At 42.6% G+C, this 14,900-nt stretch overlaps 2 protein-coding genes across 2 annotated transcripts in view; both read right to left on the minus strand.

The window, feature by feature from the left end:
• LOC126402165 (transcriptional regulator QRICH1-like) overlaps positions 1-6,856 on the minus strand; it is an 8,918-nt gene extending 2,062 nt beyond the window's left edge. Inside the window, exons 1-11 of the mRNA XM_050063892.1 lie at positions 6,616-6,856; positions 5,623-5,911; positions 5,433-5,528; positions 5,190-5,330; positions 4,314-5,081; positions 4,014-4,191; positions 3,732-3,886; positions 3,495-3,609; positions 2,454-2,562; positions 2,037-2,185; positions 1,346-1,436 (exon numbers count right to left, since the gene is read on the minus strand). Of these exons, the coding sequence (XP_049919849.1) occupies positions 1,346-1,436; positions 2,037-2,185; positions 2,454-2,562; positions 3,495-3,609; positions 3,732-3,886; positions 4,014-4,191; positions 4,314-5,081; positions 5,190-5,330; positions 5,433-5,528; positions 5,623-5,877 (2,057 nt within the window). The 5' untranslated portion in view covers positions 5,878-5,911; positions 6,616-6,856. The remainder of the gene's footprint in view (positions 1-1,345; positions 1,437-2,036; positions 2,186-2,453; positions 2,563-3,494; positions 3,610-3,731; positions 3,887-4,013; positions 4,192-4,313; positions 5,082-5,189; positions 5,331-5,432; positions 5,529-5,622; positions 5,912-6,615) is intronic.
• A 2,151-nt stretch (positions 6,857-9,007) lies between these two features.
• Positions 9,008-14,900, minus strand: part of qars1 (glutaminyl-tRNA synthetase 1) — a 12,813-nt gene continuing 6,920 nt past the window's right edge. Inside the window, exons 16-23 of the mRNA XM_050063891.1 lie at positions 14,104-14,191; positions 13,867-14,013; positions 13,644-13,745; positions 13,445-13,537; positions 12,888-13,015; positions 10,671-10,737; positions 10,439-10,564; positions 9,008-10,333 (exon numbers count right to left, since the gene is read on the minus strand). Of these exons, the coding sequence (XP_049919848.1) occupies positions 10,283-10,333; positions 10,439-10,564; positions 10,671-10,737; positions 12,888-13,015; positions 13,445-13,537; positions 13,644-13,745; positions 13,867-14,013; positions 14,104-14,191 (802 nt within the window). The 3' untranslated portion in view covers positions 9,008-10,282. The remainder of the gene's footprint in view (positions 10,334-10,438; positions 10,565-10,670; positions 10,738-12,887; positions 13,016-13,444; positions 13,538-13,643; positions 13,746-13,866; positions 14,014-14,103; positions 14,192-14,900) is intronic.

Genomic DNA, 14,900 nt, shown 5'->3' on the forward strand with positions numbered 1-14,900 from the left:
TTTCAGGGTTTGATTTTGGTTTTGGAACAGGGAAGAAACTTTTCCAACCTCTCCAGGTAACGAGTATCATCAATACACGACGTGCCCCAGGCACAACATTTAGCTCCAAATCCACAAAACCAGCCTGAAAATGAAGGAAATCTGAAACGACTGTAAGCTTAATGAATTATAGAGAAAGGTATTGGCCAAAGTATTATTTAAATTGTCCATCTGTGTTTCAATTAATCAGATAAGCCAAAACTGATTTGTAGGCTGGGTGCTTTTTTAAAGAATGTCCTTCCTTTGTTTAACACTTTCCCCGCCACTGATGACATTTTCAATCATTTATGTCAGAAAGCTTCCCTTCTTTTAGTTTCATGTATATGCTGTTTATATATTCATAAAACAAACCATTCTGTGGGTCTTTAAAGATTAATGAATATGATTGAAAATGCTGGTGGTGGCTGGCAACTTAAAAACAATACTCTGACGGGGAAAATGTTAAGTAACATTTGTTCTCCAATCAAGCTGTTTGCCATTGTTCTGTCATTTATACTGTGTATGTAATGTTTGTGCTTCATACAATTTGATCATGGTCTCGAATCACAAATATAAGGACATTTCTGATTACTGAATTTTCTGCATTGAGACATAATCTTTCAAGAGAGAATCACAAAGCATCTAACAATTGATGTTTCCCTGCCCTTTGTCACTGGTATTGGGTGTGTGCCACGTGTGGACTACAGCGCACTGCAGTGCATGTTTTTATATGTTAAATGTGATCATGCTGTGCAATTCTGTGCCCACGCTGCAAACCAGTTTCCCTTTGGGGACATATACCTATTTTTTTTTTTTTTTTTTTAACCTTTTTCTTCCTATTCACAAGTTGTGAAGGACGCTGACATTTTTATAGACAGCTGAGGCCAAAGAAGTTAGTTGCCTTTATCCCTGAACAAATTATTAAGAGGCAGAAAACACAAAAAAATCATTCACTGTTTTAAGAGGGAAAAAGTGAGGAGTTATTATAAAGCAGCCATGTTTTTGTCAGTTGCCTAGCAACAGTGTTTTCACAAGTTTAACCACTTGAACACTTAAGTGCAACGTGTTCTCCGTAACCCATGTCAATAACAAACACAAGAGTTTTATTTAAAATGTAGCAGCACCTCAAAAGAGAAACTCTGGCTCTCATGAATTGATCACCCTAACCTTGGCCACAGTGACAAACACTACATGCTCGCAAAAAGAGGCAGTTTTCTTCTCACTAATGACACACTGCCATAGGTGTTGAAATAGCAGATTAATCTTTTGGTTTAAAGTCAAATTTCCTGATTAAAAACTCAGACTCAGAAAACATGTGTATATTTACCATTTGAAGAGGTAGAAATCGTAAAGCTTGATGGGACATCGCAGGGGGTTATCTGGGTCCTCCAGCTGCTCTGAGTACATGTCATCTGTGACTGAAATATACAGTACAGAAAATATTATTCACCCCTAATACAAGGTTTCCTCTCAGGCACCACAGCACAAATACAATTCATACACTCTTCGGGTGCTTTCACACCTGCCCTGTTTGGTTCGGTTCAATTGAACTCAAGTTTGTTTGCCCCCTAAGCACAGTTCGTTTGGGCAGGTGTGAACACAGCAATCACACTCGGGTGCGCACCAAAACAACCGGACTGAGACCTTCCTGAAGAGGTGGTCTCGGTCCGGTTAAAAACGAACTCTGGTGCGGTTCATTTGTGGTGAGAACGTGTTCAGACCTTGATCTGAACCAACTGCAACTCTGGTGCGGTTCATTTGTGGTGAGAACGTGTTCAGACCTTGATCTGAACCAACTGCAGTCACATGNAACGTTTTGTTTACTTCCTGGATTTTCCCCGCATGGAAATTCTGACCAATCAAGAGCAGCTTTCTCGCACAAGGCATTTGATCTGGTCCGCTTGTAAATGGAGCCGTTAAAAAAAGGAACCGACTCTAGGCAATTATGCAACTTTGTAACAAAATTAGTCCCTGATTTGAACCAAAGCAGTTAAACTCTAGGTCTGAAGCACTCGTACCTTTCTGTCCTATGAACCTCTCTGTTGACTTAAGGTATCGGATGCTGGTGCTCTTGTCTTTGGGGTTGTTGGGACTCTTCCTGGTGTGTCTCAGCACTTTAGAAAAGGCCACTTTTAGATGCTGATCCACTGTCTTCAGGTGGAAATACCTGTAAAAAGATATACAGTATATATGTTAACAGATTTGGTCAGTGTGTGTTGATTGGTGACCACATAAAAGCAGAGAAGAGAGAGAATAAAAGTGTCTTGTGTAGATTTGTTTTTCTGCTGATATTTGAATTGGGAATTACATGTGTCCAAATGAGGATTCACCCTTATGTAAAGAGGTAAATAACAGACAGTAATGCTGCATGTCGAGTAAGCACTATAGAAAACTCATTCAAGCGTGATGCCTGAAGGAAACGCTGTTCAACTCACTTGGTGTTGAAGAACATTAAAGTTGTGAGCAGCGTCGAGGGAGAATGAGCTCCCAGCTGTTTACATTCCCACAGCATCTCCTCCGTCACATGACTGGGGATGATATAACCTGGTAGAAGAAGTAAAGAGCAGATTATGAAGACCTTGCAGTTTATCAAATTAGGCAAGTAATGCACAATCTTTTGTTTAGAAGCAAATTACCATTTCATCTGTAACGTTTCACCAATGACAACTGCTATCACAACATCATTCTGCAAAGCCCTGTAATTCTAGGAGAGCTGCTTTTTGGCTAGCTGAGACAAGTCAAGACTAGGACCTGCAGTTTTCTATGTTGGTGCTTTTAAACACACAAGTAATAAAACCTCTAGTTTCAATTTTGATAGGCTACAAAACTGAAAATACTCACTTTAATATATGTCACATTCTTAAACTCTTAACGACAAATAAATAATAATAATAGTAAAAATTAAATGTAAAAAATATATACTGGTTGGGCCTCTAAATTAACCAACCACAGGTCTGCCTTTCTCAGTATTTTTCATTTTACTCTGAACATAACCAAAGACTGATGCAAACAAATTAACTCAGCAGCTTCAACTAATATCTATAGTGACAGTGTGTCAGCAAATAAAATTAGCTTTAAAATGAACATCTTACAGATCTGCCACTGCTCTGATTCAGTGAAAGAAGCAGCAGAAGTTGTGGCTTACATTTTTGGGCAAAAAGACGGACACTTATCTCCCAATGTACAGCACAGAAAACAACATGGGATACTACAGGCAATGCGTTCTTACTGTAAAGCAATCTACCTAACTTCATTTTAATATTAGCCTGTGTTGGGCTACACTGACAATGTGCAGCTGTATCATGAAAATACACATATCTGATTAAATGAGAGGAGGCAGAAACTTTGGTGACACCCTTAGCTTGGTAGGTTTGCGTATTCACTACTGAGCCCTGCATCTGAGGTAATATAAGTTGATTAGAGAGCATCAACACATATTGCATGCACACCCAAGATTTGGAAAACTTTGTCCACACCTAGCGGATGAATAGATGGTCTCCAAGGCTCCAGGATCTGGTGCAAACTGTGAGCAAAGCGAGTGTAGTACTGATCTGAGAAAACGTCGTCCACACGACCATTATCAAACAGATACTGCAGGAAAAAGGAGACAGAAATATCGGTCAAACACTGTTTCAACATCAAAACGAAGTTCCAAAAAAGATGAACAGATGTTGAATGGAGTGTGTGTGTGTTTGTGTGCAGAGTGAGCTTACTTTTTGTATGCACAGAAATACATAGTAGAGAACATCAGCTTCATAAGTCTCCCCTTCAAGCCCCCGAGCCTCTGTTGTCATCAAAGAGAGACCCATGCAGAGCTCAGCTACCGCACAGGACACCAAGTCCTCCTGGAAACGCAGTGCCTGGCGTCCTAAAAAACACACACACAAACCAGTGATTGTGGTGAAAGAGAAGAGAGAATGGCAATTTGGCAACATTTGCATCAATAACTAATTACTGTCTTAACACTATAATAAACATTGTGTATATGCACTTACGGCCAATCGGTGCCAGTTTATTCTTGTCTGATTTTTCCAACTCTGCGTTTTTCCGCTGAGCCCAAAGCCCCCACACCTCCAGCCCCTCCTCTGGCTTCAGAGTGGCAGGAAGCAGCAGCTCCTGCACCTGCACCTGCTGCTGACCTTGACCATCTACCTCTGCTACCACTGTCTGACCCTGCACAGAAACAAACACACCAACACTGTTACCTCCTGCAAACAAGAAAGACACGCCTATATTTGTATCTAAATGTATGTAAATGAAAAATCAACATAGCAACATAACACCTATGTTAGTACCTGCAGCTGCTGCGCATCCTGCCCTGACAGCCCCTGTGTGTGCAGCACCTGCTGCTGTGGATCCCAGATAAGCGACTGTGTAGCATTGGAATAGCCCTGTACTGCCACTGGGATATGGATGTTTCCGTTCATCAGCTGGGCAGGGAACAGTGTGTTTGCAGCCAGTGTGTGCACCACTTCTTCCTGGCCTCCCATTCCCCCGGAGCTTGTTATGCTGGAAACAGCCTGCACTGTTTGACTTTGACTTTTCAGCTTGTCATTTTCAACTGTAACTTGTGTTGGCATTGTAGTCATTGTTGTAGTGTTTGTCCCTGCAACCTGCACTGTCCCATAGGCCTCCTGGGGGATGGCAATGTGCGTGACCTGCTCACGGCCTCCGGAACCTGCAGGAGCAGAATAGACCGGGATTGTCCAGGTCTCCCCTGTGGGACTGGTGATAGTGCCTGTGGCACTGTAAAGGTGGGAGCTGTCCACAGTTAGGAGGTCCGGCCGCAGGGACACGTAACTTTGCTGCTGGCCCTGTCCCTGAGGGATAGCCAGGACTGTGGCTACTTGCTGACCAGGCAAGGCGTAGGACACAGTGATGGGCATATCAACTTTGCGCTTCTTGGCTGGCTGGAGGACACCTGCTCCCTGTGATGTGGCAACGGTAGTGCCCAGCACCCTCCTCTCAACACTGTCCTGCTGCTGGGTGGGAGAGAGAGCCCCCACTGTTTGGATCTGAATCTGCTGTCCTCCTGCAACAGCTGCCACCAGCTGGGCTTGCAGCTAAAACACATGGGAGGGAGATGATAACGGTAAATAAATTCACACTCTCACTAATAACAAAAATTGTAATTCTTCCATGATGTTGAGGCTGTGCGTGTTTATGTGTACCTGTTGGTGCTGCTCCTCGGTGAGTTCGCCAGGCTGAATCAACTGTGCAGTGGTCACACCTTGAAGCTGTTGATGGGACCCAGAGGGCACTTGGAGGACCTGACCCAGCATCTGACCTTGCTGCTGGCCCTGGATCTGCACCTGAAAACAGACATTATGTGCCAAAGTTAGTCAACCAATGATTAAAGGGAACAGGACAGGTGTGATAAACACAACACAAAGGTTCAATAACAAGAGACACACCTGCACAATCTGTTGCTCTGCATTCTGTTGTACAGACTGCTGCTGAGACGTGGACTCCTGTATCTGTTGCTGCTGCGGCTGAACCTGCACCTGAACCTGCATCAGATGACAGAGTCTGTCAGAGAGCTTCATTTAAACAACAGAGCTCTTTAACATACTGCCTTGTGACTATTTTAGTGCACTGATTTACCGGACAAGCCAACTCCAACAATGATCCTGCCACCTCTGTGCTGTCTGTGTAGATACAGTTAGCCTCTTGTTGGTAGACCATAGTGGTGGTAGTGGTCGTAGTATCTCCGCCTTGCTGGCTGAACTCCTGCAAGGCATCTGGGCCTTTGCTGGCCAAGGACTCCAGGAACTCCTTCATGCGATGCTGAGGGATGCTCCGAGCTTTCTGCCTCACAAGCTCCTCATAGGAGCCTGTGCCATCCAGGGAGTTATTCATTGCTGCTGACTGGGTCTTTTTCTCTGGGGAGGATCTGAGGAAAAGGCAGAATTCATTTAGGATTGTTTTATATATGTTGCAGACTTGGTTACAGTTTTTAACTCTATTAGTAAAGGCCTAAATTTATCACATTTCAATTACCATGTGAACACTATTACGGCATGTAAAAAAGAAAGGAGTCAGACAATTAAAAGACGAACACGCTGCGCTGACTGCACAATGTTTACAACTGACCCACAGATCACTGTCCAGTGGCACTGCAGACAGATGGTAATACGAAAGGGTTAACTCTATCTGACTGTGTACGAGCAGGGACAAAAGCGCGGCCACTTTCCAAATCCGATGCAGTCAGTGTTCAAAGCAGCGATGGAAAGTGCTGCATAATGGAAACATGCAAGCTTTGCACAGTGAAGTTAGGATTGTGTGCACGGTGCATTGGCTCTACAGCAGCTAATCTAACAGCTGATTACACAACAAGCTAGGTTAGCCAGGTACACGGCTAACGTTTACTAGCCGCGTGTTGTTTGCAAATAATGTCCAGCCACAGCTGTGTTTAGCAAAGCGTAATAACGCGACCATGTGCACAAACAATAACACAACAGCTACGTAGCAGGTGGTACATAACAGTGAGCACCAGAAAACCGGTAGCCCTCCTGTCGGTAACGTTACACCGACTACATTTTTTCTGTTATCTTCAAAGCTAACAGGCTAACGTTAGCAGGCGCGTTAGCTAGCTACCTCTCTTCCTCAAACGGGCCGAGGCTCGAGCCACCCACAACCGCTTCTCTGCCCTTGAAACAGCGCTCCTCTTCTAACGAACCGGAAAGCGAAGTGCTATTCACGCCTCCGTGTGGCTGCCGTACTCTCTATTTCTCTTAATTTTCGTTAGATGGCCAGCTGTAGTTTTTCTTTTTCTCAAACACTCATATTTCGCTGGGCGCCATCTTACAACACTATCCTCAGACCAATAGGCAGGCGATTTGTAACTCTGGCGTGCTATCGCGGTGTTTCCCCCACGTGATCTCGCGGTAATACGCACTCGCAGGATGGTCCGTTAAAGGCGACACACGCAGGGAGAGCAGCCGTCAAGATCAGGTAGATGTCAGTCCACCTTAAACACCGTGTTATGCCAGACAGACGCTCCTAGTGGTTCACTGACTTCTGAATCTTTTAAGGTGGTCCCGAAGAGATGCGCTGAATATTTGGGTGGTGCTCGAGGAGCTCTGGGCAGTTGAGGGTTAATTCCCACGCACTACATTTCAGCATGGTCTGCATTTCCCCACACTGCTCTGTTTGGCCCTGATATCTGCTTGAGTAATTATTTTCACTTTCTCTTGCTCATCAGTAAAATTAAAGGAGGGGGTATATATTTCTCTTTCACAAATTAATATCCATTTATACGATTTTTTCAAACCCAAACCATGCATTTTCTTTACTTTTCCATTGTAAAACTAAACACTTCATCCTTTTTTATTGCTCCAATATTATTTACTCTGTCAATATGAGCCTGATTTAAGATCATAATGTTTGACAAGCCTGCCAAATTAGCCACAGAAACTTGTGTTGCAAATTGCATTAATAACATGATCAGTAGCTTTGGTTTGTTTCTGTTTTTATAACATGATACAGCTCTGATCTTGAATAAGAATTTAGTGCGGGGGTGTCAAACATATGACATGTGGGCGAGAACTGGTCCACCAAAGGGTCCAATTCGGCCCACTGGATGACTAAGGCTGAGAGGAGCAAGGTTTTAGGAGCAAGTTAAATAGTGAGTAGTTGCTTTAGAGGCCTTTCCACCCTGACCAGAAAATAGTTCTGTGGGGGGAAAAAAAACACTAAATATGTACAGATATCAAACATTGTGCAAAATATTGTCTATCAACAGCTTCAGTGCAAAAATCTGTGTAAAAAAAATGTGATATGACTGAGAGGTAGACTGACTGAATATGGGAAAACTGAGACATTGAAATTGCATCTCAGGCTGTTCATGTGTTTCATAAAAGGATTAATGTTTACAGACTGTACTTGTGTTTGTTTACAGGAAAAGAAAGGGGAAAATTGGAGCTGTTGTTTTTTATAGGTGACTATGCAGTGGTTTCAGTGGTCTGGCCCACTTTAGATCAAGTTGGGTTATATGTGGGTCATGAACTAAAATGAGTTTGACACCCCCACAATATCCTATTGTTTCCTACATTTATTAGACTTTTCTTAGTGACATCATCAGTGACATTCTCTACTGGTGAGGTCATGGGAGCAGTGGACTACATGTAATTAAACTGGTAGTTAAACCACATTTTGCAGTAGCTTGCTGGTAGTTCAGCTACATTCATATTTTCATAGTGATTCAGGTAGTTACCGTAGAACTGTAATTAATAGCCCAGGCTATTATTTACTTAAGTCACTGAAATCAACAGGCCTATATTTGGGACAGGCCTTTAATTCCTTTTACACAAACTGTTGCTCAGCAAAGATCAGGATATACGCTCACATTATGTATTCAAACCATAAAAACATGGTAATGTATCAGATATGAATCATTAATCTGATCTAGCTCCAACAGACAGCCCTTTTGATGGTAAATGGACCTGCATTTGTCTATAGCACCTTTCTAGTCATCCGAGCAGTCAAAGCGCTTTTTACACTACCGAGTCACATTCACCCATTCACACACACATTCACACTCATGGAGTGTATCATTGGGAATCATTCAGTCTCTTGCTCAAGGGTGCTTCTACATGCAGACTGGAGGAGCTGGGGATTGAACCCGCTCTACCTCTGAGCTACAGCCGCCCCAAGATCTAAGGACTCTTATGGACAACAGGAATATGAATAACTTACAGGGTAATTGAGGAATGGACATATAATTTGAGGGAGCCAACGACCCAGTTTTATACATCTGAAGACTCCCTTAAAAAGTGAAAAAAAAAGAACTGCTTGGCAACCAGATCGAGCATCTAATTGAGACAGGCATTTATTTGTCAAAATGTCACAGCCACACCAGGCTAGTAAAAAGGGGTGGGATGTTTAATTGGGACTAGGCTTTTAACTTAAGTTTTATTATAAATTAACCCTTTTTGTCGATGTTCATGTAGCCTGGTAAATTACTGAAATAAACAGTTTTGGGCCAAAAAAAGTAATGATTTATTTATTTATTTTTACCATTGTTTCTTTACTGTAATTAAACCCCCTTTGACCACAACCAGTCATCATAAGTAGGCTTTTGGTTATTGCTGTTTATTAACAAAGGTTCAGAGAAGTTGTTGCATGCTATTTCAGAAGCTACCTGACCGACTGGTTAATCCTGCATGGTGCAATCACCTCCACCTGGACTATAGTTTCTGGAAGGCATGGACATTCCTTCACTCTGCCATGAATAGTGGGGGATTTTTATCTTTCTGGTTTGTGTATGACCTGTGATCAAGGGGGCAGTTTTTGCAATAGACTCTTATCAGGTGGCATTTTTTGCTGGCATGTGACTTTTTTTTGTTTGTTTTCTTAATCACACGTACATTGACAATTTGATAATTTATAAAAGTTGAAACTACCTTTTTGAAGTCTAGATTTCTCCTGAGGGTAGCTTTGCTGTACTTCAACTTCTTCCAGTGTGAAGCTATGCTTTCAAAGTAGCTTCCCAAACACTGCATGTACAGTATACACCCTTACACTTAATACTAAGTGAAGGCACCAATAATAGTTACCAAATGATCATCATACACTAAGTCAAACATTTGACTTTGATTGTGACAGTAAACATATCATGATCTCAAATATGACTGGTAGAACATTGACATCAGCCTCAGAAACTTCAGTTTATTAACACAGACATTGCAGATTTTTTTCATATTATTTATTGTCTCCTGTCAAAAGGACACATGTACATCCCTCTGAGTCTTACAAAAAACACACACATGATGGTTTGGCAGTGATCTACCACCTTTGTAAGAAATTCATGAATGGCATTTGAGAGCATCTCCTTCGTGTAACACCAGCTGAGAGCCAATGTGAAGTCACCTTACATGAGGTCACTGTTGAACAGTAAACAGAGTTGCATACATTCAACAAAGAAGAAACACTGCAAGTGAATATTAATGCAGCAGATTAGAAAAGAGTCGACAGGACTCTGGCACTGGCTGACCGAGGTTGAGATTGAGCACAGTGACACTGTAGTAATTTTGTTTTCACAGTTAAGACATAGAATTATATTTTCCAATTTCAGTCAGATCTATGAAAGAGAACCGCAGTTAAAAAATATGGACTTGTAATTATTACAGTATCTGATTCTGAGTCAATCTCAGAATGAGCAGTCTGTGCCCTCGCTGATATTACACTTCAAGTGATGCAAACAATTTGGACATGTTTCTGTGGGCTCTTGGGAAGCAGGAAGTGCAGCTTGACCTCAAGTCAATCAGATCTTTCCTGGGTCTTCTTTGAGGGTGACTGTTCTGTTGAAGATGAGCTGCGGGGAAAGAAAGATTACAGTTACAAATCAATATACAAATCATTTCTTGAATGAGCTTAAAATAAAACACAAGCCTTCCTGAGTTATTTGGTCTTGCTGTACCTTATCTGCGGTGCTGTCGGGATCCATGGAGAAGTAGCCGACTCTCTCAAACTGGAATTTGTCAAAAACTTTTGCTCCCTTCACTGAGGTATCCACTAAGGCACTGCTGATCACATGCAGGGAATTCTAAACGACGAAAAGGAGAAAGCATGTTTAACAATCACTACGCCTGCTGAAATGTCTCAGCTGATGTAAACAGGACTTCTGTCACAGGAGTGCAGTTAAAACTCACAGGATTGATGTCACTCAGGAAGCCATTGGGCACTTCAGACGGATCCTCTGGATGTTTGTGCAGGAATCTACAGAAACAGACGTTTTGGTTACAGGTACACTGTGGTGGACATTTCTGTAATAAAGGCTCACAAACAAAGAGTGTCTGTCTGATTTTTATTATCACGCTTGCAAGCAGGTACAGTCAACCTTTAACAGAGTCTCTGCCCGAGATGGACAACCTCCCCTTGTCCTAGTAAGACTCCAATAGAGTTGTAGCGAGGTCACCTGTGACATAGGTGACTGCAACTTGTCAAAGGAAGCAAAAAGTCTGCTGCTGCATCTTTGATACAGAGTCCTGTCCATGCTGATGAGCTTTAAGCAAACACTGCACACTTGCTTAATGAGTACACTGTGGCTATATGCCAGAACAGTGGTTCTCAAATGGTGTGCCATGGAATTTTGTGATATCCACACATTGTTATGGAAATATTCAACTGGGCAGATACAAACATTTATGAAATGACTGTATCAGTATGTTGCGCACACCCATTTCATAATAAAGAGGCAAACTCTAGCTGAAAAATGTACTTTAATTTAATTTAAAAAACCTTCATGGGGAACCTATTTGTTGGCCTTCCTGCATAGGAATTCTACGTGTGTGACACATCAAAATCCCTGATTGGCAGCTAGTGTGAGGGGTGATGACATTTGACAAAGGAAGGAAAAACCATGAGTGAGACAATGGATCACTTCATTGTATGGAGCAAATGACAACAAAGCACCAGCGAAGAGTCCTAAGAAAAGAGTCAGTAGACAGTATCACGAAAGCTACCTGTCTTATTTTTTCTCTTTTTTATTGTCTTATGTCATGATAAGAGCGATAACACACTTTATAGAAGCTATTGGGTTTTGTTTTTTTTTTTTAAATTTTTCCCCACTGTGGCAACAGCCTTGTACATGGGGCGCCTGCTCTTTCAACTAAGCCACCGACGTCCCTATAGAAGCTATTTTGATCACAGATATAGAGTGCCAAAGTCACGCCCCTTCCGGTGAAGCTCATGGGACCTTAGATTGGAAAAAATATGAATGGCAGTGAATGAGGAGAGAAATATTATCTTTTGGCCCCGTTTGAGTTGTAACATGAAATCCAAATATGTCGTTAATGAATTTAAAACATAAATTTTAAGGTCAAGAAAGTCATACTTTGTGGTAAAACTGTTGAGATATAAGCTTTTGAAAAAAATGTAATTAGAAAAACTACACAGGAGGCGGTCGCGTATGTGACGTCATAGCTTTTGTTCGCTTCCTGCAGCTTGGAGTGACTGCAGCCTGGAACAAAACACACAGACATCTTCAATCATAAATCGATTAATCATAAACAGTGGAATTTCAGCGGGGAGGCCAAGCTGCAGGAAGCGAGCGAAAGCTATGACGTCACATACGCGACCTCCTCCTGTGTACTCTTGAGTCTTTCTAATTAAAAAGCTTATATCTCAACAGTTTTACCACAAAGTATGACTTTCTTGACCTTAAAATGTATGTTTTAAATTCATTAACAACATATTTAGATTTCATGTCGCAACTCAAACGGGAACAAAAGATAGTATTTCTCTCCTCATTCACTGCCATTCATATTTTTTCCGATCTAAGGTCCCATGAGCTTCACCCGAAGGGGCGTGACTTTGGCACTCTATAGGTGTGCCCTGAGATTTTGGCTCGCCCTTTGGTGTGCCTTGGGCACAAAAAGTTTGAAAACCACTGTGCCAGAACATCAGGTCGCTCAAAGGATCAGGCTTTATCAGGCTGTATTTTCCATTACATACACTATGCAGGATTTTCTGAAACAATGTATAGACTCATACAGAAAGAATCCCTCTCAATCATTACGTGCGATGCACTAGAAGTGTGTGGCGCTGTGTTTATCTGCAGAGACTCTGCCTGTGTTTTCTTAGTATTTTGCTGTGGTCAAAATGTTCCTGGGTGCAGTGCGCAGGTAAGGTCGGGACTTTACAAAAAGGTAGTTATATTGTGCCAGACTGTAATCAGCAAGCATCCAAGAGGAAGCTATGTGCCAAAATTGCAAACATAGCGAGGCGAAACCTGAATCTTGGATCGATTTTTGCTGGCAACACTGCTTACAAACAGTAACCGACAATTCCTGCATAGCGTACCTTTAAGTGAGTTTTCTACGTGGAGTATTGACTGTGAATGAGAGTGAGTGATATTTGTGACTTACAGTCGCTCATAAAGGCGCACTTCACACGCCAACGGCTGGCTGACCCAGTGGATGAAGGCCTTTGGTTTCTCTGCTGTCTCAGAACTGCAACAGCTCACCTCCAGCTCCACTACTTTACCCTGAGCATCCTGAAAGACAAGGTAAGCAGAACATGCTGTGATGACATGGACCAGTGGGTTGTGTAAAATAGTACCATCCACAGAGGGAAGCAAACACTGCTGAGGACGTATGATACCAAGATCACAGATTGTGTTGACATTTCAGTGTAATAAGCTCCGGGGAAACTATCAAACATTAGTTGGACGGCATAAAACAAACTGCATTGCAATAGCACTTTTACCCAAAGTGCTTCACAGTGTGCCTCTCATTCACACACCCTCAGCAAGCCTTAGCATCTGATTAGGAAAGTGTTAATTAATTTAACTGCTGGTAGCCCGCTGGCCATGCTGGTTCCTGTGGTTTACACTTAGCGCTCCTGTCCTGCCTGATTCTCACCTCCTGACAAGTTAATTTCACCTAGCAATTCTGGTCTGACTGCATCTTGAAACAAGTCTTACCTTGATGACCCTCTGGACAGAGATGACGTAACCAGCATGCCTCAAACCTACAGGCTGTTCTGGGGTCAGACGCTTGTAGCCCTTCTCCATCACCTGCAAAAGGAAAGGAGACATCATCATATTTAAACTGCTCGAAGACAGTGTGTTACTTATACTGTCAGATTTATTTTTTGGGCGGTGGGGGATGGTTCTCTCTTACCTCTCTGAAGTCACTCTGTTCAATAAAGACTGTCCGTGTAAATGGGACTGTGTGGCTACCCTTGGCCTCGTTGGCAGGGAAGTCTGGTACTCGCACATCTGACTGAGACAGAAAAGGAAGACAGCAGGAAGATTCAGTGCCTGTGATGATAAATATCCTGTGCAAATATACAGGACGTTACAAGTCCTCAGGGAGCAGTTTAATGTGTACATTTGGAACAAACCTTTGAGCTCTCAGAAAGGTTGGTTATGGTGACTTTGAGTGGTTCCAGCACAGCCATGGCTCTGGGTGCCGTGTCGTTCAGCACGTCCCTCACACACGACTCCAGGAGGTGGGGCTCTGTCGTCGTCTGGGAAACTGTGACTCCGACCTGCCAACGGATGTAACATATCATTACACAACAGCATTTAATTACTAGGTCCTCCATCCAGCCTTTCATCCTTCTGTCCGTTCTGCATACCCGTGCACAGAAGTTGTTGATGGCCTCTGGTGGGAAACCTCTTCTCCTCAGCGCAGTCAGAGTGAAGAGTCGGGGATCGTCCCAGTCTCTGTGATCAGAAAAGATATGTGCTACAGTTACCAAACAAATTCTATGAGGCATTAAGATGAGATGTAATGGTCAAAATGCTGCACACCAAACCACAGTGAGAAGGATACATGGTCTGAATGCATTCATGATGTCTGACTCATCTATCTGCATTAAGAGCTCTGTGGTGTTATTACAATAAGTGGTGATAACTTTAAATACGCTAGGGAGAACTTAAGCCCTTTTCAGACCGGGTATTCATAACACTGATGAGTTCATCAAGCTGTTGAACGTGTTACGTAAATGTGACTTAGGTAAGGGCATTTAGGTAAGGAGCCACGTGCTACTGTCATTCATTCATTCATTTCCTTAACCGCTTATCCTGTTCGGGGTCACGGTGGTGCTGGAGTCTATCCCAGCTGACATTGGGCGAGAGGCGGGGTACACCCTGGACAGGTCACAAGACTATCACAGGTCTGATGCACAGAGGCAGACAACCATTCACACTCACATTCACACCTACGACAACGGTTTATTATTTTTATTTTTATTATTTATTTCATGGTAGTGCGCATGCGCCACGGTGTATGCAGCCTGTTCCAGTCGCTCCTGCTTACTTTAACTTTGTTTTCAACTTTTTTCCTCTCTTCTTTATCTTACTTGTTCTGTTTTTACTTAAGTTATTTATTAAGCTACGTCCTCTCTAATCATGCTTGTGTGGAGAGTTTTTG

Source organism: Epinephelus moara, chromosome 16 (assembly GCF_006386435.1).
Source record: "Epinephelus moara isolate mb chromosome 16, YSFRI_EMoa_1.0, whole genome shotgun sequence".
NCBI classification, from domain to species: domain Eukaryota; kingdom Metazoa; phylum Chordata; class Actinopteri; order Perciformes; family Serranidae; genus Epinephelus; species Epinephelus moara.